This window comes from Pecten maximus, chromosome 4 (assembly GCF_902652985.1).
Source record: "Pecten maximus chromosome 4, xPecMax1.1, whole genome shotgun sequence".
NCBI classification, from domain to species: domain Eukaryota; kingdom Metazoa; phylum Mollusca; class Bivalvia; order Pectinida; family Pectinidae; genus Pecten; species Pecten maximus.
Window position 1 is genome coordinate 43,603,620 of NC_047018.1, and position 25,540 is coordinate 43,629,159.

General features: G+C 34.4%; 1 protein-coding gene across 1 annotated transcript in view; it reads left to right on the top strand.

Annotated features, from left to right (window-relative positions):
• Positions 1-11,450: 11,450 nt before the first annotated feature.
• The window catches only part of LOC117326172 (coiled-coil and C2 domain-containing protein 2A-like), a 62,132-nt gene continuing 48,042 nt past the window's right edge, over positions 11,451-25,540 (top strand). The window contains 12 exon segments of the mRNA XM_033882812.1: positions 11,451-11,714; positions 12,809-12,905; positions 13,202-13,261; positions 13,791-13,865; positions 14,138-14,450; positions 14,965-15,101; positions 18,204-18,299; positions 18,808-18,846; positions 20,526-20,618; positions 21,595-21,618; positions 24,494-24,709; positions 25,294-25,354. Of these exon segments, the coding sequence (XP_033738703.1) occupies positions 11,710-11,714; positions 12,809-12,905; positions 13,202-13,261; positions 13,791-13,865; positions 14,138-14,450; positions 14,965-15,101; positions 18,204-18,299; positions 18,808-18,846; positions 20,526-20,618; positions 21,595-21,618; positions 24,494-24,709; positions 25,294-25,354 (1,216 nt within the window). The 5' untranslated portion in view covers positions 11,451-11,709.

Below are 25,540 nucleotides of genomic sequence, written 5' to 3' on the forward strand. Positions count from 1 at the left end.
CCTCCCTACAATCCAATACAGTATAAATCCAGCGGAATCTCCCAAATTGTTGGAATGTAAACAAGTGCAATATTTTTTTGTTGGAATTACATGTATTCACACTGAACCTGATTCAACTATTAAATGCTAAAAGTGTCCCTCTTTTTTCTGTCTTTACTTCTTTGGCTCAAAATTAAGTATATTTGAACAAAAATAATATTTACCCAAACTAAAGAGCCTTTTCTCAAAACAGATTTTATCTGTTCACTACCTTTCTACACTTAGCTTGTACGTTTCAAGGCCTTTGTGTGTGAAGTTTCAATGTTAATGTATCTTAGTGTGTAAATTCAGATGTCATGTGTAAGATATAGCCCCTAGTACTCTCACGTATAAATATACTCATAAAAGGCACTTTACCTGTTAAGTTTGAAATAAAATTCAAAGAGTGTTTTGTAATTATTAGATAAATTAATTATTAATGCATTCCATGATATCGTTTGTAATGACCTATTTTTTTTAACTCTCCCATTTGATTAGACTAGATCAAACTTCTTAACTTACTATTATTGAAGTGCTATAGCAGAGATACTATTTATATTTTGGTTGATGTCGATGGTGTCGTAAACTTGTGTTTGTTTATTCGTGCTTTAGGCTTTGTTGAACTTTTGATATGAGTTAAGTATTGTGCTGCAGCTTTGCCTGTTCAGGTAATTTGTTAATTGAGTGGGGCTTTGTTCTAAACTTGGTATGACAATAGATACAGAAAAGCTAGTTTTTAATAAATTTACTAGATATCTGACTTCTATGAACAGATATTAATGATATCTAATTAAGTTTAATCTCATACTTGCTGAATATCTATTAGAAAACCTATTTAATTTTGTGAACAGATATCCTCTTTAAAATATTTAGTAATTTTATATCAACAAGATCCTTCAATTTGCCTTTACTTTGATTTGAACTCCAATGATAGTTATAGAGATTTGGAGTTATATTCGGCTTCGATCAGAAACTAAAACATGCCAGGCTAGTTCTAGGCCAGAACTTCCTGGGTATATGTCTATTAATAGTGTTGGTTTCTTAGGTAAGACTTATATTGACACAGGGCCTTGACACAAAGACCCATCCCCACAATCAGTGTAATACACAAATAAGGACAGTGAGGCTGGGAGTTTGTACCAAGTCCCTGTGTGTATTATTGTTTTTTTTTTTTAGTTAAGACAAGTAGTGGCACAGGGACTTGACACAAAGACCCATCCCCACAGTCAGTGTAATACACAAATAAGGACAGTGAGGCTGGGAGTTTGTACCAAGTCCCTGTGTATATTAATGTTGAGTTTTTTTATAGGTAGGACAAGTAGTGGCACAGAGACTTGACACAAAGACCCATCCCCACAGTCAGTGTTATACACAAATAAGGACAGTGAGGCTGGGAGTTTGTACCAAGTCCCTGTGCGTAGTTATACTGATGTTACAGTGATCTGGAGGCTTCACTGGCTTCACTAATGTGTTCACAGGGACTTGTTGTGTTACATTGTTGATAATTCATGGTGCTGCCACTGTTTACGTAACTGTTGATATTATGTGTTATGTTTTGTTAGAGACACAATAGTTCAGTTATTTCAGTCATGTTCCAATATTACGTAAACATTTATAAACTTGCAAGGAGATCTGCTTTGTGCTGTAAAATAACGATGAAGTGTGATGATAAAAATTGGTAGTCAACCTGATGATAAGTAATGCAGTCTACGCTGATAAAGGGGTGTAAACGAAAGTGTGTGTATATGAGAGTGTATGTGTGCAGTTTTATATGAATGGGAGCTGGTATGTGTGGATTTCCCCAATATAGACATTTTTCCAAATATAGGTTGAGTAAACTTAGAATATAAACCCCAGTTGATATCCTTTGCTATTTGATGTAACTCGCTTCAATTCTGCGCTTCTAGCATCTTTAGGTGTTTGATTCCATGTTGAAATGGCTGTATACTATCATCTGTATATATGGGACTAAAACCGTCAATTTAAAAGTCGTCATGGTTATTCTCTGTAAAGCATTTCCCCCATTAATTCTGTTGATCTTGTTTTGTTATAGAAAACTCTCTAGATCTCTCTGTCAACTGATCAGGAGTCAATCCTCATGATTGTTGCTTGCTGAACATTTTCAGTCTGTATGGTTGTGACTATTCTGATGTTATTTTTGTGACCTTTCTCTATTATTTTTTTTAATGTAAATTTGAAGACTCGACTTGGTAATATGTTCAAACTTGTTAGAAATTTCTCTACCATAAAATGACCTTGTTATATTAAGCCTCTGTCACATTTCTTTAAAAAACATCAAATTTATTAAAGAAATTTTAATTCATTTTACTCAGATTTGAAATTGATTCTCCATTATGAAATATTGGTATTGAGATTTGTCTGATCTCAGAGGAGTTATCTGTGAATTGTCTCTAAAATGACGGGATTCTAAGCTTGACCATGGGTCAGCTACCTCCTAAGGAACTCTCCGATTTCCTACATGGGCATTCAGACAAATGTCCTTGCCTCTGTAATCCTCAGTATCACACTGTGTTACATCTCCAAGAAATCCACTGCTACTAATTCACTGCCCAACTTTATTAGAGATAGATTTTAGAATATTTGCAGTGTTTCATCATCATCATTTCTAGTTAGAGAATGCTTTGAAATTGTCCTAGAATCAGTTATGTATACATGTCAGTTTAATTTTAAAAAGTCTTCTGATGTTATCATTTTCATATCAAGTATTAGTCATGAAATTCAGGTATTGGACATCATCAAAACTCTATATTAAGGATAATTTTATGAAATGGGAGATGGTTAGACAAATATTAACTTCAATTGTACAACATATTAACATGTAAATAATTATTTACTTTATACATAAAAAAAAACACTAAAAGACATCTTGATGACCTTGAATGGGGAATATGGAACTGAGGGTCAAAGGTCACAGTACAGATGTGAATGTCTCATTGCCAGTTAGCCTGCAGTTTAAACTAGATAGGTGATTTGTACATAGATAACTTATTTACAAGTACTAGTTACACAAGCATACATCAATGCTTCTTCTTATGCGTTATCAATACAGACGTTTATCTAATTTACTCTTGTATATTGTATACATACCATGTATCGGTTCTGTTCCTGAACAACAACAACAACAATTATGTGATATAAACTCAATTAAAACCAATTTAACAATACATGTCATACTGTGCTAATAACATGTATGGTTGCTGAAGCAAAAAGTGCCTAAAATTAGTGCACCGTTTATATTAAAATATTAATGATACATTTCTGTGTTTGTTTTTCATTACTTGTTTAAAAACTTATTAATAATTATTTGAGTGAATAATCTGAAAGTATTTTTGTGGATTTATTGGATATTCTGAAAGTGTTCATGGTAGATTCAGTGGATATTCTGAAAGTGTTCATTGTAGATTTATTGGATATTCTGAAGGTATTCATTGTAGATTCAGTGGATATTCTGAAGGTATTCATGGTAGATTCAGTGGATATTCTGAAAGCGTTCATGGTAGATTCAATGAATATTCTGAAGGTATTCATGGTAGATTCAGTGGATATTCTGAAGGTATTCATGGTAGATTCAGTTGATATTCTGAAGGTATTCATTGTAGATTCAGTGGATATTCTGAAGGTATTCATGGTAGATTCAGTGGATATTCTGAAAGCGTTCATGGTAGATTCAATGAATATTCTGAAAGTATTCATGGTAGATTTATTGGATATTCTGAAAGTGTTCATTGTAGATTCCGTGAATATTCTGAAGGTATTCATTATAGATTCAGTCAATATTCTGAAAGTGTTCATGGTAGATTGTCAATACAAAATGTATTCTGAAAGTGGTCATGGTAGATTCGGTGAATATTCTGAAGGTATTCATTGTAGATTCAGTCAATATTCTGAAAGTGTTCATTGTAGAATCAGTGGATATTCTGAAAGTGTTCATTATAGATTCAGTGGATATTCTGAAAGCATTCATGGTAGATTCAGTCAATATTATGAAAGTGTTCATTGAATATTCTGAAAGTGTTCATTGTAGATTCAGTGGATATTCTAAAAGTGTTCATGGTAAATTCAGTGAATATTCTGAAAGTGTTCATTGTGGATTCGGTGAATATTCTGAAAGTGTTCATGGTAAATTCAGTGAATATTCTGAAAGTGTTCATGGTAGATTCAATGGATATTCTGAAAGCATTCATTGTAGATTCAGTGAATATTCTGAAAGCATTCATGGTAGATTCATTGGATATTATGAAAATATTCATTGTATTTTCAGAGGACATTCTGAAAATATTCACTGTAGATTCAGCAGATTTCTGAAAGTGTTCATTGTACATTGTTTATTCAGTGGATATTCTGAAAGAATTCATTGTAGATTCAGTGGTTCAGAGGATATTCTAGAAGTGTTTTGCTAATTTCAGTGTTCATTTGACTTGAAACACTGGATATTTCCATAGGCAATATTGTTTGTATATATACTGTACGGAGACCATTCTTATTGAGCATTACTAAGGAATTGGCGTGGATTAGGAGACGCCTGCCACAATGTATCTGTAAACATACAGAAAGACTTCTGTCTGTAGGTCAAGTTCTACTTACATGAGGATCTGTATATTGTTAACCATTGCCAGTATTGCATATCTATAATGGTGATGTCACTTTGAAAGGACAACATCAAACACAGCAGCATGATTTTTAAAGCCGCCATCATCAGATGATGGGTTGTTCAAGTGGGCTTTCCACATTTGATCTTACACCTACATGAAATACAAGTTTTTTCAAGGTTCCATTAACAGTTTGCGCTACTGAAACTTAATACTCACGGCATGGGTTCAAGCAGTATAGTACATGTATATGATTAAACGCTATTGAATGCATGATGTCACTTGATGCAATTTAATAGTAAAACGGCACCACTTGCTTGTGCGCCATCGAATACCAAACGAAGTTGTTTCACAGGACTGTTATCCCGCCAATATCAAACATATCGTGCCATTGGGATCCGTGTCCAATGGTGATATCATTATACAATTTATAGGGATTTATAGGGATGGATGTCTTGTGATTCAAACTTCATTTTGGTTATGTTGCTGGCACTGGTGATCATGTTGTGTCATGCAATCTGTGTTATATAAATGTCTTCCGTCAATAAAAAGCACAAACTAATTAATTTTGACACAGATTGTATGACACAACATGATCACCAGTGACATTTCGATTGCATTAGGCGATACATTTTTTCGACAAAACGACATTTGAATTGTAATCAAGGCTCTATCGTTAATACATAGTAAAGATGGAACTCTTATATACACACAAATAGTATTAATTTGCAAGAACAATAGTTTATAGGGAAAATCTATGAAATCTTACCATCAACAAAGACGCCCGCTTCAACTTTATCGCTTCAGCTAATGCAATATCCGGTGGCACTTGAGATGATACACAGTGTAGTCGTCTTGGGGAAAGATGAGTGAATTACCCGCGGCGCAAATTTGTTGTGACGCCATTTGATTGTTTTGCATGCAAGGTATATGTCATCATCATCTAGTTGATATAACAACAACGTCATTATTAATTGAAATGGACATCATCTGTCAATTAAAATGGACCAATCAGATGTCACAGAAGATTTGAATTTCAATGAGCATGCGTGGAATTGCACAGTTTTGTTTCTAAACGGTGCCGTGTGCACAAAGAGGTCAGCCATATTTAAAAGTTTTGAATTGCAAGAGCTTGAACGAGAATGCGGACGGAATTGTGCTTTGAAAAATACATAACAACGTTCAGACAATGGTAAAATGGTGGTATAAACTGATTGAAATTAATTCAGACAATGAATGACGGTATTGTATCTTATTTTGATCTATTTTTGTGTTAAATACAAACATTTTTCCAAACAACTCTTCGTCAGAGCTGAGCGTGGGCGCCATCGAATTCCAAACGAAGTTGTTTCACAGGACTTTTATCCCGCCAATATCCAACATGTCGTCATATTGGGGCCCGTGTCCAATGATGATATCATTATACAATTTATAGGGATGGATGTCTTGTGACTCAAACTTCATTGTGATAACGTTGGTGGCATTGACTGTTTCATATTGATCCAAGCACTGGCATTTTCAAAATTCGAAACAGATTGTACGAAATAATATCGAGAAATGTTGTAAGAATGACGTTCATGTTATACAGAAATAACAGAAAACAGACTCTGTGCGCTAGAAATTAATTTTTGTACGTACATGTAATCCGATAAAAAAAGTATAAAACAGGAAATTGGGGAAAAAACTGTCCTAATGAGCGTTGAACCCCTTTTTGTTTTGTTACCTGGAACTCACATTGATATAACTTTAAAGGTCTTAGATTCTGGATCTACAACACACATGCATGCATGCTTAAAATTGCTGTTTATATCTTTGGTAAATATGTTTCTGTACAGATATGTCTTCGTAAGTGTAAGTCGTATTGCTCATGTCGCAGATAATCCATTTCTTATGAATCTCATTTCAGCACTGACGGGTGTCCATTTCACACCACATTTACTCGGAGGGAAGAGGATATTTAGACGAGAAGGCGAACAAAGATTGAAAAATGAAGTTGCTCAACAAATTAGATCTTGCTTTCTAACGCTGAAAAATGGCATTATACTTACTTTTGTCTTGTTTTGAAATTACAATTGTATGTACTATGTACTGTGTATAGAATATGAAAATGTTTAGCTTTTGTGGCAAAATGAGTTGCACCGAAGCCTGCTAGTGCCACTAGCGAATTCGAAATAGCTTATGTGGCGTCCGCCCTTAATTATCTGACGAATGCAACATAATTATAATTTCATTCTAGAATGCATTGCTTATATATCTTTAGGAGGAAAGTACATTGATTAGATAAACGGTATTGCTTTACAAATCAACCCGTTTTTTAAGCTCATTCAATCCAATTAGAGTAAAAGAATCACGGTATCTCGGTATATAATATCAATAATCCATAACCACCAAAATATCGAAATCTCGTTATCTCAAATTTGGTAATTCGAAGACACTGCTTCCGCGATCGTTCGAGCGAAAATATAGTTCTGAGGGTAAAAATTCCATATAAGATAAACTCGATTACCTCAAGTACTCAGGATATCACGAAGCTTTGTCATAGCCCCACTGACTTCGAGAAAACGAGGTTTGATTGTTAAGAATCTCATTCTTTTACAACCAGCTACATCCCCTCCCTAATACTGTAAATCACTTATATTTCGCGAGTATTTTATTTCGCGAACTCACCCCATTACACTTATTCGCGAATACATAATTTCGCGAATTCTGATCTCAAGATGACTTTAAATTAGTATATCCTTTCGCCTCGTGTTCGCTGTAATCTACAGTCTTGATACATAAAAAATAATCATTTTGTCACCCTGCATAATAGAGGTGTCGCACTCTCTTGTGTCATTTGTTCATATTTTAGTATATCTCATATTCTCCCAGAGTTTTCCAAAGTGGGTTGCCCGATTGACATCCTTTTCTGTCCGTTATACGAAATAATGGGATTTGCCTATAAAACAAGGCGAAGGAAAAACGAAGAAAAAATGTATTCGTATATAAATAATTTTATTCATATAGGTAAAAGCACCTCAAACGTAATACACAGAGAAATAGAATAGCACTTAGAGCCAGCCTTTTATCGGGAAATCGTGTACAACATTGTTATGGAAAGCTCCACCTTAAAGAGTCACACGAACTCTGTGTAAGAGACTAAATAAACCAAACTAAACTGAAATATATAAAGAAAGCTGTACATGAACGCGTATTAGTTTTAGAAATATATAAAGAAAGCTGTACATGAACGCGTATTAGTTTAGGAGAGATATGGGTAATTATTTTTCATTCTAGAGTCTTTATTCCGATGAGTCTTTTGTTGTCTGCCTCTCCATCCATTCCCGAAGACACTGATCTTGTTTGGTCGTTGATCCATTCCCAAAGTGGAGGCGTTCTGCAGTGTCCGATGAATCCAGGATGGCGCCCGGCAAAACGTACTCCTCGGCTGACACCACGGTGGAGGGGGTTCGAAACCCACGTGCTGCACCTGGGCGAACTCTCTTATCATTGGATATCTGACTGATACAGAAGTCTTGACCCGCTTTTATTCGGATTCTATTGTCATTCGATAGTGATGGTAAAGATTTCACCTGATCTACTCCATCAATCACAGCCTGCATGTCCTGTTCCAGTTTCCGGACATCTTCTGTGAAGTTAACAATCGGGTTCTCGCTGACAGGTTTCCTCGGACCTTTGGCAGCTTGAGGTCTAGAATTGTTGACTCTCAAACAAGACTCGATCTTCCACATTTTTATTTTATCCTCTATGACTTGTAAGTAAGCCTCATCATCATCGTCATGGATACATTCGACGACTAAAGCTTTTGCTAATGGTATTTCATCCGACTTGTTCTGTTGTAAAACCTCGGCCATAGTAGCTTCTTGTTTCGACTTTGGCCTCGGGCTATTTCGCTTCATCTCAATAGGAGATTTGCTCAGTATTTCCGATACATTTTGAATACGGGAAGATGTTCTTGAATCTGGTTTGTCCTCAATTTTTCTTATTCTCCATCTTCTCCATCTCAAAGAAAACTTCTTTCCGTTATTGCGACCAACAGCAGAGAGTGTATCCCTCGATTCTGTGCAACCCATTGTTTGCCGCAACTATGAACACTTCTTAGCAAGTTAGTAAACACTAAAGTTGCGCGATCCCGAAATGCCTATGTTTATGTGATTGTGACGTCATAGTCATTGTACGTCAGAAGGTAAACCCAGTGATAATTGTTGTTGATTGTCAGGATAGATAATCCTTGGTTTTCTGCCGTCCATCATACCTACAATTTCCTTAGTATGAAAAATTGAAGTATAGAAAAGAGTAACGAAAAACGTCTCGCTCATGCTTGAACAATATAAAATATACCACTAGGCTACATGGAACTCCCCGTCAGTCTGAGCTATATAGATAGTAATTACACTACTCGCTCCTTCACGAAGTCTTCGACCGCGAAGACACGTAGACATACACGAGACCCTTCACAACCTTCTGTGTAACGGAAAATGTAAAAGACCATACTAGGACTCGAACCTGGCACCTCCGGACTCTAGATCGACGAATACTGGTCCATTTGAGTTATCTGATCACCAGTCTCAATTTAATATTAAGAAATAGTTAAAGCGTTTTAAGTAAATTGACCAAGAACGGCACTTTTTCGTGGCATGACGCGTCACGTATACCAAACAGCAGTTCACGGCAACAAAGTCGACTTTCTTGTCGCGAACTATTTACTATACGTCTTTATTCAAACTGAACAAATCCCTCTTCGGACACAAGTACATCTAAACTTTTAGATACTTTATGCACAGGGATCTGCCTCTGGATAGTATTTATAAGAAAAATATAAGTCCCTGCTCCTCAACTCAAGAGATGTTTTGAAAAATCCCCGGTGACAGGAAATTGCCACAATCTTGGAAGGACGCGTCACAGCCACCTCCAAAAAAGGTCTTAAATCCGACCCAGGAACTTACTGCCAAGTCAGTCTCGCGAGTATCATAGCTGGATCAATGGAAACGCTCATTCGAGACAGTATTGTACGACATATACAAATAAATAACTTATTCATGAACAATTAATTTGGGTTTCTGTCGGGAAAGTCAACAACACTCCAATTGTTAACAGTTTTGGACGAATGGACCCAGATGTTGGATAGAGGAGGAGAAATAGATGTTATTCACATGGGCTATATGAAGGCCTTTGACAAGGTACTCTATCGTCGCCTCATACTTAAGTTGTACAGTTGCGTTAAGGTCCATTCTTTTCGTTCTGTACATTAACGATATTCCGGAGAATGCAATATCGCCGTGCCCTTAATTCCGCAGATGACACAAAATTATACCGCAAATTCATAGATGACAACGATATAAGCAATCTTCAATCGGATTTAGATAAAATTCAGAAATTGTCAGATAATTGGTAATTAAAATGCCATCCTAACAAATTTGAGTACTCCACATAAAAGGATCTGAGCATCGGGAATGTAAAAGGACAAAACGGAGAACACATCGCGCTAGAAAATATTTCATTGGAAAATTGTTCTTTCGAACGCACATGTAAAACTCTTATCAATAAAGAAAATTCGGTATTGGGCATCACCGGAAGCTCCAACTTCGCTTGCCAAGAGTGTTGCAAGCGATACTCTCCTTTTCACAAGGGTACAAAGGAGAGTATTGTATTGAGTATTCTTGGCTGGCGATTCGAATTTGCATGAGCTCGTACCAGGGCTAAAGGAACTATCATACAGAGAGCAATTACAGAAGTCAAAACTCCCTACACTGAAATACAGGAGGATGCGATGGGATTCGATAACAATTTTATTTACTTTTGACATCAACCATCGAACTAGGGCCCAAAATTTTAAGATGTATACCAAAACCTCTGCAATACACAACTGAGGCGAACCCTTTTCACTAGCCCGAGTTTCCTCTGGCCCTGACACCATGTGACACCAGACATGGTGTCAGGGCCAGAGGAAACTCGGGCTACTTTTTTCACATATATAGAGTGAATGGTTAATACTTGGAATAGTCTCCTTATACTTGTTGTAAAGTTCAGTTTGAAAAACAAGTATCTATATGATCACTTCAAGGATGTAATACATGGTTATTGATATTCTGATATATAATTATGTTTATACATTATAATTTGTCAAACTTTTACTGAAATGGACACCGAAGCTTTGAGCCTGCGTCCATTAGATTCAATTTCATTAAATGCATGCCATACACGCCACACCACTTCATGAGATATACATGTATCATTATAGGTCTAAATTTTGAGATAGTATCAAATTCTTCATTGTTAAATGGCCAAAAACAAAATATCATATGAACGCTTTTGTAATTGCACTGAATATTAAAATTTTATCACATTTTTTACCAGTGAAATATCGAAAAATAATCAATGCTATAAAAGTGATATTTTTCACTCACTTTTCCTGTAATTCTTCACTGGTGAAAAAATATTACTTTTCTCATTTGGCCAATCAAAACACTACTTCAAGCGGCGACGGTGAAAATTAAAAGCCGATCTTTTTCTTTAAAAATGTAATGAAATAGAATATCTAACAGTTTCTTCATTAATACAAAATATGTTTCACGAGGCGGGCTAAAATTTGGAAATTATTCACGAGTGCGCAATAACTGAAGACGCTGTTAGATATCCTCTAGTTAGTATATATTTCATTAACAAATTTCAATTAATTAATCCTGGCATTTCTTTAGTTCATATTAATTCGGACACTGCTTCTTGAATTAGGCCTATACACGGTACTGAAGTAGACACGTGTATTGTAAAAATCAGAAAACGCGCCTTGCGTTCGAGTTATTCCCCCTGTTGAAGTCTTTCGTGTTGAAGACCCGATGGTTGGCCAGCGCCTTTGGGAAATTCAAGTTCTATCTTGAAGAAAGAATGTAAACATGTCATCTTTATGTGGTCATTGAAGACAAGTGTGTGATTGTCTCTCTGCAGTTAGCTCTATTTAGGTGTTTTGATTAAGATTGTGTAGGATTATCCTGCATAGATCCCGAAAGTCGGAGAACACTGAAGTACAAGGAGTTGCTACGCACGCTGTCCGTCTAATCCTACATCAGAGGAACCATCAGAGATGTCGTAAGTTGATGTTACTGTGTATAACTACATCGTTCCTTGTCACATACAGATTGTTAAACGCCATCTTAAATGATACTGCATGTATATATATATATATATATACATCATGATATTTTTCCTCTTGAATTCATTACAACCTTTTACCACTAATAAAATACCTGAAATCACATTGCATTCACATAACATACCGTACAATATATGGCATAACAATACAGTACGGCTTACAATTGTAATTTCATAGTATTACTATAACATCAGAGCTGAAACTAGTTTATGTATACAGTGCAGAGCATCGCCCATCCATATATATCAAAAACGTGTTCCCTTTTCCTGTTATCAATGCAATAAAATCCTAGAATTTCAATACAGTGGACAGCTTGGTGTGGGCCGATGTGAAATCCAATAAGAATGAATTTGATTTTCCAAGACACCTGGCAGTATATTATCACAGCAAGTCACACGGGGAATGAAAGGCAGAGAACGAAAGAGATAAGGGGAGGAGGGGTGGGGTGGGTGCAATATAGGATTAATTGCTTGTCTCTGCTACGTTATACATACATGTAACTTGTCATTGATGGTTACTTAGGACTATGGAATAAGTTCACATGTGACAGTGTGACCTGTACCAAAAATAGGTCAATTTGACCTATATTTTGACATTGATTTACGTCAAAGAAAAATCTTGCTAGACTGACACTCAATTTCCCACATTACTTGTCATCTTAACTTCATATTTGGGGTATGATTTCACATAAGAAAGATGGTGTGTCATGTATAAAATAAGTCGCATTGATTTACATATTGACCTTTGAGCTGTTTAGTGTTATATGTCCTGTGGGGAACTTTAGTTTGTCAAATTATTTGTTAAACACCAATTAAGAAATCATTATCTACAGTACTTCATCTAAATGGTAAAGTAAAAGCTGAAAATATATAAAATTTGGAGAATCTGAATTTGTTCTATATCAAGTTGATTCAATACAGTGCAGGTTGTACACAATTTACTACTATACTGTAATTATATGCAATGAACTGAACTTAGTTAGATGTGTACCTATATATATATATATATTGTTAGCATGGTTTCTTCTAAGGGACACAAAACCAAAGAAAAAGAAGAGGAAGCAAAAGCAACGTCTGCTGACAGAAGAAGGAGGTGAAGACGCTGATGGAATAGCCAACCCTATATTGGTAGGTTACTAAATCTTGAAAAATAGTTCATTTATACATATGTATGTATGATAACTTAGTTCTGTAACTTTTGAGGCCCAAATTTTGGAGCTTGGATACAACTTTTGAGGCCCAAATTTTGGAGCTTGAATACAGACCTTGAAAAATGCTTAATTAGAGCAGTGCTTGAAAAACCATGGAATTTTGAATATTATGAAAGGTTGAAAATTTGTAAAAGTACTTCTTATGTTTTTTTTTATTAGTAATCTCATTGTATGGTATTTTATCTTAATAAATGTCGTATATTTTTTTATCAGACAGGGGAGGAGTCGGACACTGGATTGGTGTACAGCGGAGGGGAAACTTCAGGAGGGGAGGTAAGTCAGAAATGTTGATGCACACTTCTTATGATAAAAATGTTTGATTTTCAGCTCATGAAGTGAATACTTCTTAAATGATCAGAAATATTAACGATAACATGTTTTCTCCCTTTTTATATGTCCATCAAATTATGACATCATGCATCAATCCTTCTGTCCTGCATTTGTTTGTCTGGAGATCTCCTTCATTTATTGACAGTTGGGTACTTTGCTAAATGTCCAATTTATATTTCCAAGCATATCACATTCATAACGGTACCTATATTTTGGCTCGACTTCCCTTGTAAATTTATAAAAATAATAATGACTTATTAAGTAATGAAGATGCATTTAAAATTTCACCTTCAAATGTTAGAGTGTGGTAAATATATGCAAGAAAAATAGAATAGTGCTGAAAAATAATGTCCAGAAACTAAACTAATAACAAGCATATTGGATTGTTTGCCCATATCCTGTTATCTGTTAGAACTTGTTTTGACATACACTACATTATTGCGAATACATCATGATTTGTATCTCATTACAGACTGCTGAAGACATTGAGGAGGCAGAAAATCTTGCTCAAGATTTGAAAACAAAACATGCACAAAAACAACGAGAGGTACGTTTATGGCAGTGTTTTGAAGGGCTAAAAGAAGGTTAAAACATAAATACTAAGCATATAATACAGTCTTTCTTGATTTGATTTTTGTTTTGTTTTGTTACATTGACAATAGAAACCATTGTCATTTGTTGTTGAATTGTGCTGACGTGTTTCGTTATAGTGTTGTTTTAATTTTTGTTGATGCTGTAGTACCTACGTATACATTGAAAAAAAAAATCCTGATCATATGACTGAGGCTGAGGCTGGTACAATGTACAATGCTATTTCAGTTATCGGAGGTCACTTCACCCAAAGATGACGTGGCCAAGGAACTACGCACCATTAAGAAGAAAAGCAAGGAGAAAGTAGAGGAAACAATCCGACAGGAGCAGGAAGAGAGTGCTGGAGAGGATACAACCCATCTTACTGCCACGGAGGTGGGCGAGGATGGAACCCTTCCCATGCCTGAGGGGGAGGAGACGGGGAAGGGGATACCCACCCTAGAAGGGGAGGGGATACCCACCCTACCGGAGGGAGAGGAGGAAGATGAAGAGAGTAAAGTTAAAAAATTGAAAAAGAAGAAAAAGACAGAAGAATCAGAAAGTAAGTATATTGTGTTGTAATTGTTTGAAAAGACTCTCATTTTAATATCCAATAAGGGGCGAAATGGTTAAAACGTCATCTGTCCCTCCTCGACATTTTGACAGCTGACTTTGCACTTTTGTCCCATCACAGAATGATGAAAGGTTGTCGAGGCTCTGTCAATGCACTCTTTGCTTGACAAAGGAAATAGACATTTTTGAAAGCTTGCAAACACAGTTTTTAATTACTGTTTGTAATTAAGATCACAAAGACATTTTTAACAGTCAATATTATTAGGCCCATTCCAGATGTGAATACAATGGGGAAGAAGGAGCAGTGTCCTTGACTGACCCCAAAACATCATGAACATTATGTCCTCAACAATAGCAGGACATCTCAAGCAACACAATATGAAAATATCTGCATGCGTATAAAATGAATTTATTTATGAATCATTTTAATAAAAAACATTTGGTCCCGCCATTAAAGAAGGGTCCTATGTTCATTTTGTAATGGTTCTTTCCTTGTGCCACAGTTACGCCTATTACCCAGGAAGAGGATGAGGCTAAGTCAGAGGAGCCTGCCCCTCCCAAACCACCCGAGGAGGATACTAAAACCCCTAAGGGAAAGTCCCTCAAAGATCGCCTGAAGAACAGGCTACAGAAGGCTAAGGTATGTAATTACATGTAATTTACCTTTTTTTACCTAATGATACTTGTACATGTCCAAGGTGTTTAGTAATTTGGGAAAAGTATAACGTTTAGGAAGAAAATTACAAAGTTATAAAAAAAAATTTAAATTATTACTTTTTAGGTCACCTGAGACGAAGTCTCAGTTGACCTATTGCAATCGCCTTTTGTCCGGCGTCGTGCGGCGTCCGTCGTGCGTCGTAAATAATTTACATTTTCAACTTCTTCTTAAAAACTGCTGAACCAAATTCAATGAAATTTTACAGGAAGCTTCCATGGCTGAGGGTGAACCAAAATTGTGAATTATATGGTGCCCACCCCCCAGGGGCCTGAGGGGCGGGGCCAAAAAGGGTCAAATTGACTAAAACTTCAAAAATCTTCTTCTCTACTCTCAGATAAGGTGGAATCAAACACTCCTCATAGATTAAAGGGTCTTAAGGTGCTTTACCAAAATTGTGAATTTCATGACCGTGGGATCTCACGTTTGCCCCTGGGGAGGGGGTAAACTTTGCTATAGTTTATATAGGGAAATCACATTTTTGACTATTATTTGTTGGATTTGTATTGGAATTTCAATTTGCACAGATTAGTAAAATGAAGGGAAAAGTAGAGAAAAGATCAATCTGACATGGAACCTATGAAGATCATTCAATGGTGGGCGCCAAGATCCCTCTGGGATCTCTTGTATCTTAATAAATGTCGTATATTTTTTTATCAGACAGGGGAGGAATCGGACACTGGATTGGTGTACAGCGGAGGGGAAACTTCAGGAGGGGAGGTAGGTCAGAAATGTTGATGCACACTTCCTATGATAAAAAGGTTTGATTTTCAGCTCATGTAGTGAATACTTCTTGAATGATCAGAAATATTAACGATAACATATTTTCTCCCTTTTTATATGTCCATCAAATTATGACATCATGCATCAATCCTTCTGTCCTGCATTTGTTTGTCTGGAGATCTCCTTCATTTATTGACAGAAGGGTACTTTGCTAAATGTCCAATTTATATTTCCAAGCATATCACATTCATAACGGTACCTATATTTTGGCTCGACTTCCCTTGTAAATTTATAAAAATAATAATGACTTATTAAGTAATGAAGATGCATTTAAAATTTCACCTCCAAAGGTTAGATTGTAGTAAATGTTTGCAAGAAAAAACAGAATAGTGCCTGAAAAATAATGTCCAGAAACTAAACTAATAACAAGCATATTGGATTGTTTGCCCATATCCTGTTATCGGTTAGAACTTGTTTTGACATACACTACATTATTGCGAATACATCATGATTTGTATCTCATTACAGACTGCTGAAGACATTGAGGAAGCAGAAAATCTTGCTCAAGATTTGAAAACAAAACATGCACAAAAACAACGAGAGGTACGTTTATGGCAGTGTTTTAAAAGGCTAAAAGAAGGTTTAAAACATAAATGTTTAGCATATAATATAGTCTTTCTTGATTTGATTTTTTTTTTTTTTGCTACATTGACAATAGAAACCATTGTCATTTGTTGTTGAATTGTGCTGACACATGTTTCGTTATAGTGTTGTTTTAAATTTTGTTGATGCTGTAGTACCTACGTATACATTGAAAAAAAAAAATCCTGATCATATGACTGAGACTGAGGCTGGTACAATGTACAATGCTATTTCAGTTATCGGAGGTCACTTCACCCAAAGATGACGTGGCCAAGGAACTACGCACCATTAAGAAGAAAAGCAAAGAGAAAGTAGAGGAAACAATCCGACAGGAGCAGGAAGAGAGTGCTGGAGAGGATACAACCCATCTTACTGCCACGGAGGTGGGCGAGGATGGTACCCTTCCCATGCCTGAGGGGGAGGAGACGGGGGAGGGGATACCCACCCTAGAAGGGGAGGGGATACCCACCCTACCGGAGGGAGAGGAGGAAGATGAAGAGAGTAAAGTTAAAAAATTGAAAAAGAAGAAAAAGACTGAAGAATCAGAAAGTAAGTACAATGTATATAGTGTTGTAATTGTTTGAAAAGACTCTCATTTTAATATCCAATAAGGGGCGAAATGGTTAAAACATCATCTGTCCCTCCTTGACATTTTGATAACTGACTTTGCACATTTGTCCCATCACAGAATACTGAAATATTGTCAAAGCTCTGTCAATGTACTCTTTGCTTGACAAAGGAAATAGACATTTTTGAAAGCTTGCAAACACAGTTTTCAATTACTGTTTGTAATTAAGATCACAAAGACATTTTTAACAGTCAATATTATTAGGCCCATTCCAGATGTGAATACAGTGGGGAAGAGGGAGCAGTGTCCTTGACTGACCCCAAAACATCATGAACATTATGTCCTCAACAATAGCAGGACATCTCAAGCAACACAATATGAAAATATCTGCAGTCGTATAAAATGAATTTATTTATGAATCATTTTAATAAAAAACATTTGGTCCCGCCATTAAAGAAGGGTCCTATGTTCATTTTGTAATGGTTCTTTCCTTGTGCCACAGTTACGCCTCTTACCCAGGAAGAGGATGAGGCTAAGTCAGAGGAGCCTGCCCCTCCCAAACCACCCGAGGAGGATACTAAAACCCCTAAGGGAAAGTCCCTCAAGGATCGCCTGAAGAACAGGCTACAGAAGGCTAAGGTATGTAATTACATGTAATTTACCTTTTTTTACCTAATGATACTTGTACATGTCCAAGGTGTTTAGTAATTTGGGAAAAGTATAACGTTTAGGAAGAAAATTACAAAATTATCAAAAACATTTAAAATTATTACTTTTTAAAATTAAGTTGATTTAATATTTAGATCAAGTATTTTATATAAAGGCTTAAATCGAATAAGGTATACAATTTTTTAAAATACATTATTTTTCTTTAAAAGCATCTCAATAAGAAAGAGTTTTTTTTAGCTGATCTTGCACATTTTCTTTATGAAAAATAATGGAAGCAATTTAAATACAAAATGTATTCTTTTCTAAATAAAAGATTACCAAAAGGATGAAAAGTTTCTGTGATAGACACATTCTAATTTGGAAAAAAAATGGCAGAGTGAAAAAAACCAAATCTGAAATTTTCTTTCATGAAACTTTAAAAACAGGAAACGGCTGTGTCTGAGGTCCAGGAAAAGGAGAGGGAGGAACGCCGTGAGAAACGACTCAAGCGTGACCAACAAGTCACACGATTTGATACAGAGGTATAAAACATTACATTTATCATATCTATCAATCCATCTACCTATCATAGTGTGTCTGGCTCCAGTTTCTTTAACTTTCCTTAAGTTTAGAAATTTATTGCCATGATTTTTTTTCCCTAGGAAAGCAGTTTTGGATTTAAGTGAACAAATCCCCGGAGATTTCTTTAAATTCTACCTTTTTTTATTTTCTGATGGAAAATTTGTAGTGAATGATATTGATTGAACTTGGGTCTGAATACTTCGTATTTAAATTTTCTGTAATCATTTACATATTATGAATTTATGAATATTATGATACAAGTATATATTTGATTTCACCATAAAGGTTAACATTCCCCCCCACCCCCCCACTCTTAATCTATAATATTTTAAGAAAATTATATTTTGATCTAATATGAACAGTCTGTTTCTACATACATAAGGTTTAGTTGATATATATGTTTTATCTGTTTTGTATTGTAATGGTTGTATAAAGATCTAACATCTTTGTAATTTGTACGTGATTTAGATGTCTTATCTCAAAAAGACTATGAATCTATTTCGCAAGGTAATGAGGAAAACTCAAAGATATACACAAAATTCACTGGTACATTTGCAGACTACAAAAAGGAGAAAAAAAATACAAAGAAACCTACAACAAATCTGAAGTACTGTGGGCCTGGTCATGTACATATTTGATGTTTCAAAACAGATGACATTGGATAAGGACATTTTGGCTGCATAAAAATGTACCAGATATTTTTGTTGTGAAATGTTTTACAAAGTTCAATTTTTTTATCAAATGTTTGTCAATGATGTTTTGTTAAAAAATAAAGTTGTTGATGCCAGCTAAGAAATGAGAAATGCAAATCTATTATCATAATTTTGGTGAGCAGTTTGATTGTGGTCATACTTATTGCATGCCTTACTTATCGATTTATTATTATAGTTTAACTTTTGTATAAAAAATGACATTTAGATCTGTTCATTTCAAAATACCATAGTTGAAAAACACCAAAAATGAAAATTACAAAAATGTGAAAAACACATAATATAATAAAGATGCATTTTTTTCCAAAACAATTTTATTTAATATGATTTATCACTCGCATTTCTACTGGCACATGTTTATCATTATACCAGAATTATCGTCATCAGCCCCATTGCAAAATCCAAAATATCAATCTCATCAAAATGCAAAACTAGGGTTACAACTGAAACCTAGCACTATTGTGATATGCCTGTAACCCATACATGGTAATAAGCCGAGCCCTATCTAGATCTGCTACTGCCCTGTTATAAGCCCACCCCCTACTGAGATTGCAGTTTGTGTCGGGGTCCTGGGCTTATTACACAATAAATATTGAGTCTTTTTTTAAGGCAAATATTTACTGGATGATTGAGGAGTATTTCTAAAATATAGGCAGTACAGTTGGGTTCCATATTTTATTTGGATTGTTTACATTATTTATATTCAATGTTTTCTCCGTTACTGAATTGTTTTTGTTTACATTGTAATTTGAATTATTTTTTTATTTCAATGTGAGAATTATATTTTCAGAGAAATACTTGTCTATTATTTTAAAATTTTATGTTTCAAGATATAAATCACATGTATTCATATTTTCTAATAGAAATAATAGGATTGATAAAAGCATACAGTACAAGCCATACAGTTTCGTTTAGACATGATTTCTTTAAATATGTTACATCTTTGAAGGAATTGGGGTATTTAGCTAAACTGAGTAACGATGTGCAGATAAGGAAATCAAATATGTTTATACATGAGGTGTCGAACATTTCTTCCTTTAAAATTGTTATCAAAAGTTTAGGGTTTGCAAACAAATTGCAATCAAGTGACAGGAAAAAAACCCAACTTACTTCCAAATTTTTAAATACATGTACTTACTCTAAAGAATTATTGGTATATATTAATGAAAAATATAAATAGGTATAATTATACTATCATGGGCATTCCAGGTGAATGGGGCAGGAGGGCACATGTTGGTACTCAAGGTTTTGATAAAATCTTTTCTGTTATTTGTATGTGATATACAATTCAGAAAGGAGTTCTAGTAATAAATGAAATGAAAGAAATACTGATGGTCCAAATTATTTCCATGTCTTATTTTCAGAGCTAAACTGTTAAAAGACAAAAAAAAAAAAGAAGATATTATCAAAATCATATCAAAGAATTATTTTTATCATTTCTAATGATAATTTTTGACTATTATTGTAACGTTGTAGTATGATGAGGCTGAGATGGAGAGACTGGAAGAAAGATCGAGACAAGTTAGGATGCGATTGAAAAAGCTGAGTCAGCAACCTTCATCTGAGAGGGTATGTACAAAGTTATCAGAATGCAAAATGTCTTGGCCTAGATTACAAAACTTTTGTTTCTTTAACAAGCCAAAACATTTTTTTTGGTTATACGATTTTTCAAATGTGTCTGATATGCAAAAGGAAATTACTCTATTTTTTTATTTGATATAAGGTAGCTATCTTTCAAGCTTTTAGAAAAATATATATGGAAAAGAATGCAAATTTCTATAAGGTTGGCTGTGAATTGTGGATCAACTTTTACAAATCACCATTTAAGAAAATGGAAATATTTGATATTCAAAATAATGACCTGAAGACTTTCAAGATACATTGTTTATGATATTATTGAAATTTAAGAAATATTTCTCAAAAAGAAAGTTGCAAAAAACATGAGATAATGGCTTGTTAAAGTAAAAAGGTTTTAACATTAAGGCTCTATAGAGTATTATTTACGACATATAACCATGTATCTAGTATACCTTGCTGATCCCTGTCCTAGTTTAACCTTCCTAATAGTATATAATATTATTAATTATATTTTACCTTGATTTTATATACATTTATATATACATTTTATATATATATTCTGAGTTTTATCTTACATAGAATGAAACCTGTTTTATCTGACACCCTGTTATATCTGACACACTGTCATTATGGTTGACCTGTTTGCACAACACAAAAGACAGGTACCACTAACCAAATGTCAGTACACAGAGGGCTAATTTGGTAGTGCCGATCATTAAAATGTGAATTACATACAGCATTGTGTTGATTCTGACAGGATGTTGGAGTACACAGGGAGTCAGAGTAAACAGTTTCATGTCTTCAAGCTACACATAATCTCTTTTTAAATTTATTTTTCTGATATTATATTTAATTGATTTGTTTTCTCGGATAATGATGTTAAGTTTGCATGACTTGATAGTACAGTATATTTGGATTTTCCCTGTATATTTAGACCCCTTGTATTAAACCCTAACTCCTATTTTAGAGGAAACAAATATTGGAATCCAAGGTAAAGTGTCAGTGTGAGGATTGCACACCAATGTTTGTACCCGTGTTTTAGTTTCTTCCTGTTCCAGTTTCCACCCAGTGCTGTTTGCTCAAACACGTACAACACATGGGTCTTAGTGCTTGATATTCTGCTTTGATTAGCTTTTATTGAATTTCAATTATTTGAATGAGTTGTTGATGTCACATCATATTATATTATAGAAAGATTGGATTTAACTTTTGTTGTTATTCACAAGTTTACCTCATTATCAAAAGTGACCAACAATTTGTTAACTGCAATGGTTTTCAGGATAAAATCATTTAAAGTAAAATCTATATAAATTTCAATATTAGATTTGCAACACACCAACTTTCCCTTTCAATCACTGTTAAATGTACTGGTGTAAGTGCTGTTTATACCTCACTTCTCTGTCAATCACTGTTCGAATAGGATTTACGGTGAGAGTTCTCTCCCTTGTAAGACTATTTCATTTCCCATTCTAGGGTTTGAAAAAGAAAAGATAAATAAAAATAATAATCAAACATTGAAATTATTGACACATTCATTTCACAGATTTTCTGCACAGCTTGTTCTGGAAATATCATTGATTAATTTGCTTTGTCAGTGTCAGAAGGTTTTATTGTACATAACTTACTCCTGACCAATTATTCCAATAGCACATCACTTAGTACATGTAGGATGATGTAGATAAATTGTACTTTATCATAGCACCTCCTTAAACTGAAAGTGTATAAGTGTTAGGTTGTTCTCTTTGTACATGTCTTAAAGAACGTGCAATTTTAAATTTATTTATTGATCAGTTATTTTATTTTGTAATAATTCACATTATCTATACATACTCAGAAAAACAACAACTGGATAATCAAAAAAAAAAAAGGGGGATGGGTGGGGGAATGTCAACAGAATTGAGGAGAAGCTGAGATAGGTCAGCCGGTAGACCCGGTAGATCTGAGGTCAGACAAATTATTACCTACATTAAAACTACTTTTCAAGTTTTTTTCCCCTTGGACTTAGTTGAAATTAAAAATGATCGAAAAATAAAATAACATTACTGATAATTTATGCTTAAATTGAGGGACCAATATTTTGGGTCTCGCTCCCATACAGGAAGGCCTTGTAAGTATGTATCCTGAACAATTTATTTATAAAATGAGAGATTTGATAATTTTATATAATGGTAAGTAAAACAGCACATTTTCACAAACTAGTCACATGTACCCATTTCTGTTGATTGTGACATCTTTGTTGTTGCTATAATTGCACACTTTACTTAGTATTTCCATATTGTCACCATTACACAGTCTACCAGGTAAGTGTGTTCCGGTAATGGTAATACAATTCAGCGGTAATCAAATGAACCTTATATTCCGTTGTGTTCCGGTAATGGTAATACAATTCAGCGGTAATTAAATGAACCTTATATTCCGTTCCAGGAAATGTATCAGAGCTGGGTAAGGCAGGGTGTCACTAATGTGTTGTGGTCAATATTGACTTGGATAATGAAAATGGATAATAATTTGATTAATATATCAAAATGCAGAAACTTTTGTGGATGTAGGCTCAAGTTCAGATAGATAACTTAAGCCAACAAATATTTGCCATTTGTGTTTAACAATAGAAAGAAAAAATATAAAACTCTTAAGAGGTAGTGCGAACCTGTGTTACCTCCCTGCATGAAACCTGTATAAAATTTTGTCATACTGCAAATCTTTCCATGTTAGAGATAGCTTGATGTCTCAGTTGTATTAGACTTGACCTTTGACTCAAGATAATGATCTTTGGCACAAGACATAGGTATAAGTCAGTTAACATGGGTGTTCCTGGAAATGTATAAGGAGCGATACGCTTGGCAATTAAGAGTTATCTCCCTTAGAATACAACACCTGATACTTGTAATTTATTACCTGTTTAATTCAGGAGTGGTAAGGTGTGAACCTGTGTGGACATTTGACAAGTGTCTGTGCAACCTTGACCTTTGACAGGTGTCTTGTGAAACCTTGACCTTTGACAGGTAGCTTGCATCTATGATATCAGTTTGATTTCTGTTTGCTGTATGACAAAATTTTATATTTATATACATAATACTTACCTTTGAATTTTGACTAATTACCATAAGGCTCTGTATGTTTCAGAGTTTAATATTGGGGTTTATAGTTAATAATGACTATATATAAGTAAAAAATTATCTACAAAATGTAATACACATAATATGTACAATTGACTTATAATATGTTATTGGATTATTCTATTAAAAATAACTGATTCCAGAAAGAATGCTTTAATACAGTTACATGTTTGTTTATTATAATATGTTGATGTGTATATTTGTGATTTCAAACTGAGATAAGTACATATACTGGTGGTTTGCTTATTAATTAACCTCCCAATAAAAATATAATAAAATTGGTTAATATGAAAAATGTGTCTACGCTAAAAATCAAAATAAATGATTTGAAATAAAAAAAAAATGTTCATTTAATGTTTGTGCCATGTTCAAATAAATGGTGTGGTTTGGCTAAGAGCGGGTGACCTTTTGCTTGTGTCTATAAACTATATAAAGTATTATGAAATATTAAAAAAGAAAAACAACTAACTAAAAGCTGAAATAATTTTGAATTTCAATAACTGTCTGCTTGTAAAGGTATCAAATATTTCTCGGATAATACCATGTAACCGTGTTTGTTTACATATTCAATATTGTATGAACAAACACAAAGCAAGCAAAAAGTGATGCTGCAGAAATTCAATTTTCTTTAATGAGACAATGAAAAAAACAATAATCAAATTTTATTTTCAACAGATCTCAAAATCATTTTCCTAAAATCTGACATCTATAACATCATTGTAACTTTATATATATCATTGCCATTTCTAGGGGATTTTTGTTCCTACAACGGAAGAGGCCTTTGACTTCTTCACTCGTAACTTTGATCCCGAGCCAGATGAAGAAAAGAAAGACGAAGGTGAGGAGAAAGCAGATACAGAAAAAGATGAAAAAGAAGATAAGGATGAGGAGGAGGCTGGTCCTAGTACTGAACCCAAGGATGGAGAAGAAGGAGAGGAGGGTGAAGGGGAAGGGGAAGGAGAGGAGGTAAGGAAAGAATGGCATATACATGTACATATATACAGATCTCAAACATCCCTCCTCTAATTCACTATCTACTAGAGTAAGAGCCATTGTACTACATCAGAGGACCTAACTGTATAAATTAAAATGATGCCCCAAAAATAATGACAGGGAAATTAGTTAAATGTTTATAAATATTGTTAGGTTTATATCAGGTATCCACAAAACTATATACCACAAAACCATCCAGATAGCTTCAAATCATGGACATTTCTTTTTATACACAAAGTGTGAACATTTTATTTCATACAAAAGTCTTTAACATTTTATTTTATAAGTAGCTCAGATATGTGCCATGCTATTTTCATAATATTGATTCACAGAGTTTATAATTAGGAAGACTCAAGAGTACATTATTTGAACAAATTATGTCTACCCTGAGTAGCTCAGATATGTGCCGTACTATATTAAGAATTTTGATTCACAGAGTTTATAATTAGGACAAGTATACATTCAATTAGTGCTGATCACTCTGATTGGCACTATAGATACAAATACACATATTTATGATGGAACATGATTTTAATTTGTAAGTGTTTCTTTTTTAGGGGGATAAGGCCAAGAAAAAGAAAAAAGACAAAGGAAAGAAGGACAAAGAAGCTGATGAAGGTTAGAAAGGGCATATAGATCATTTCTATTGTAGTGGAATATAGCCCATTAAATAGATAAAATATTGAATCCTCTTCAAGCATGTTAGCCTTTGTTTCTTGTTTTGCTGATAACCTAAGATTAAAAGTCCTTTATATGTACATACATGTATTTATGAAAGTTTATTAAATTGAATTGTCTTTATGT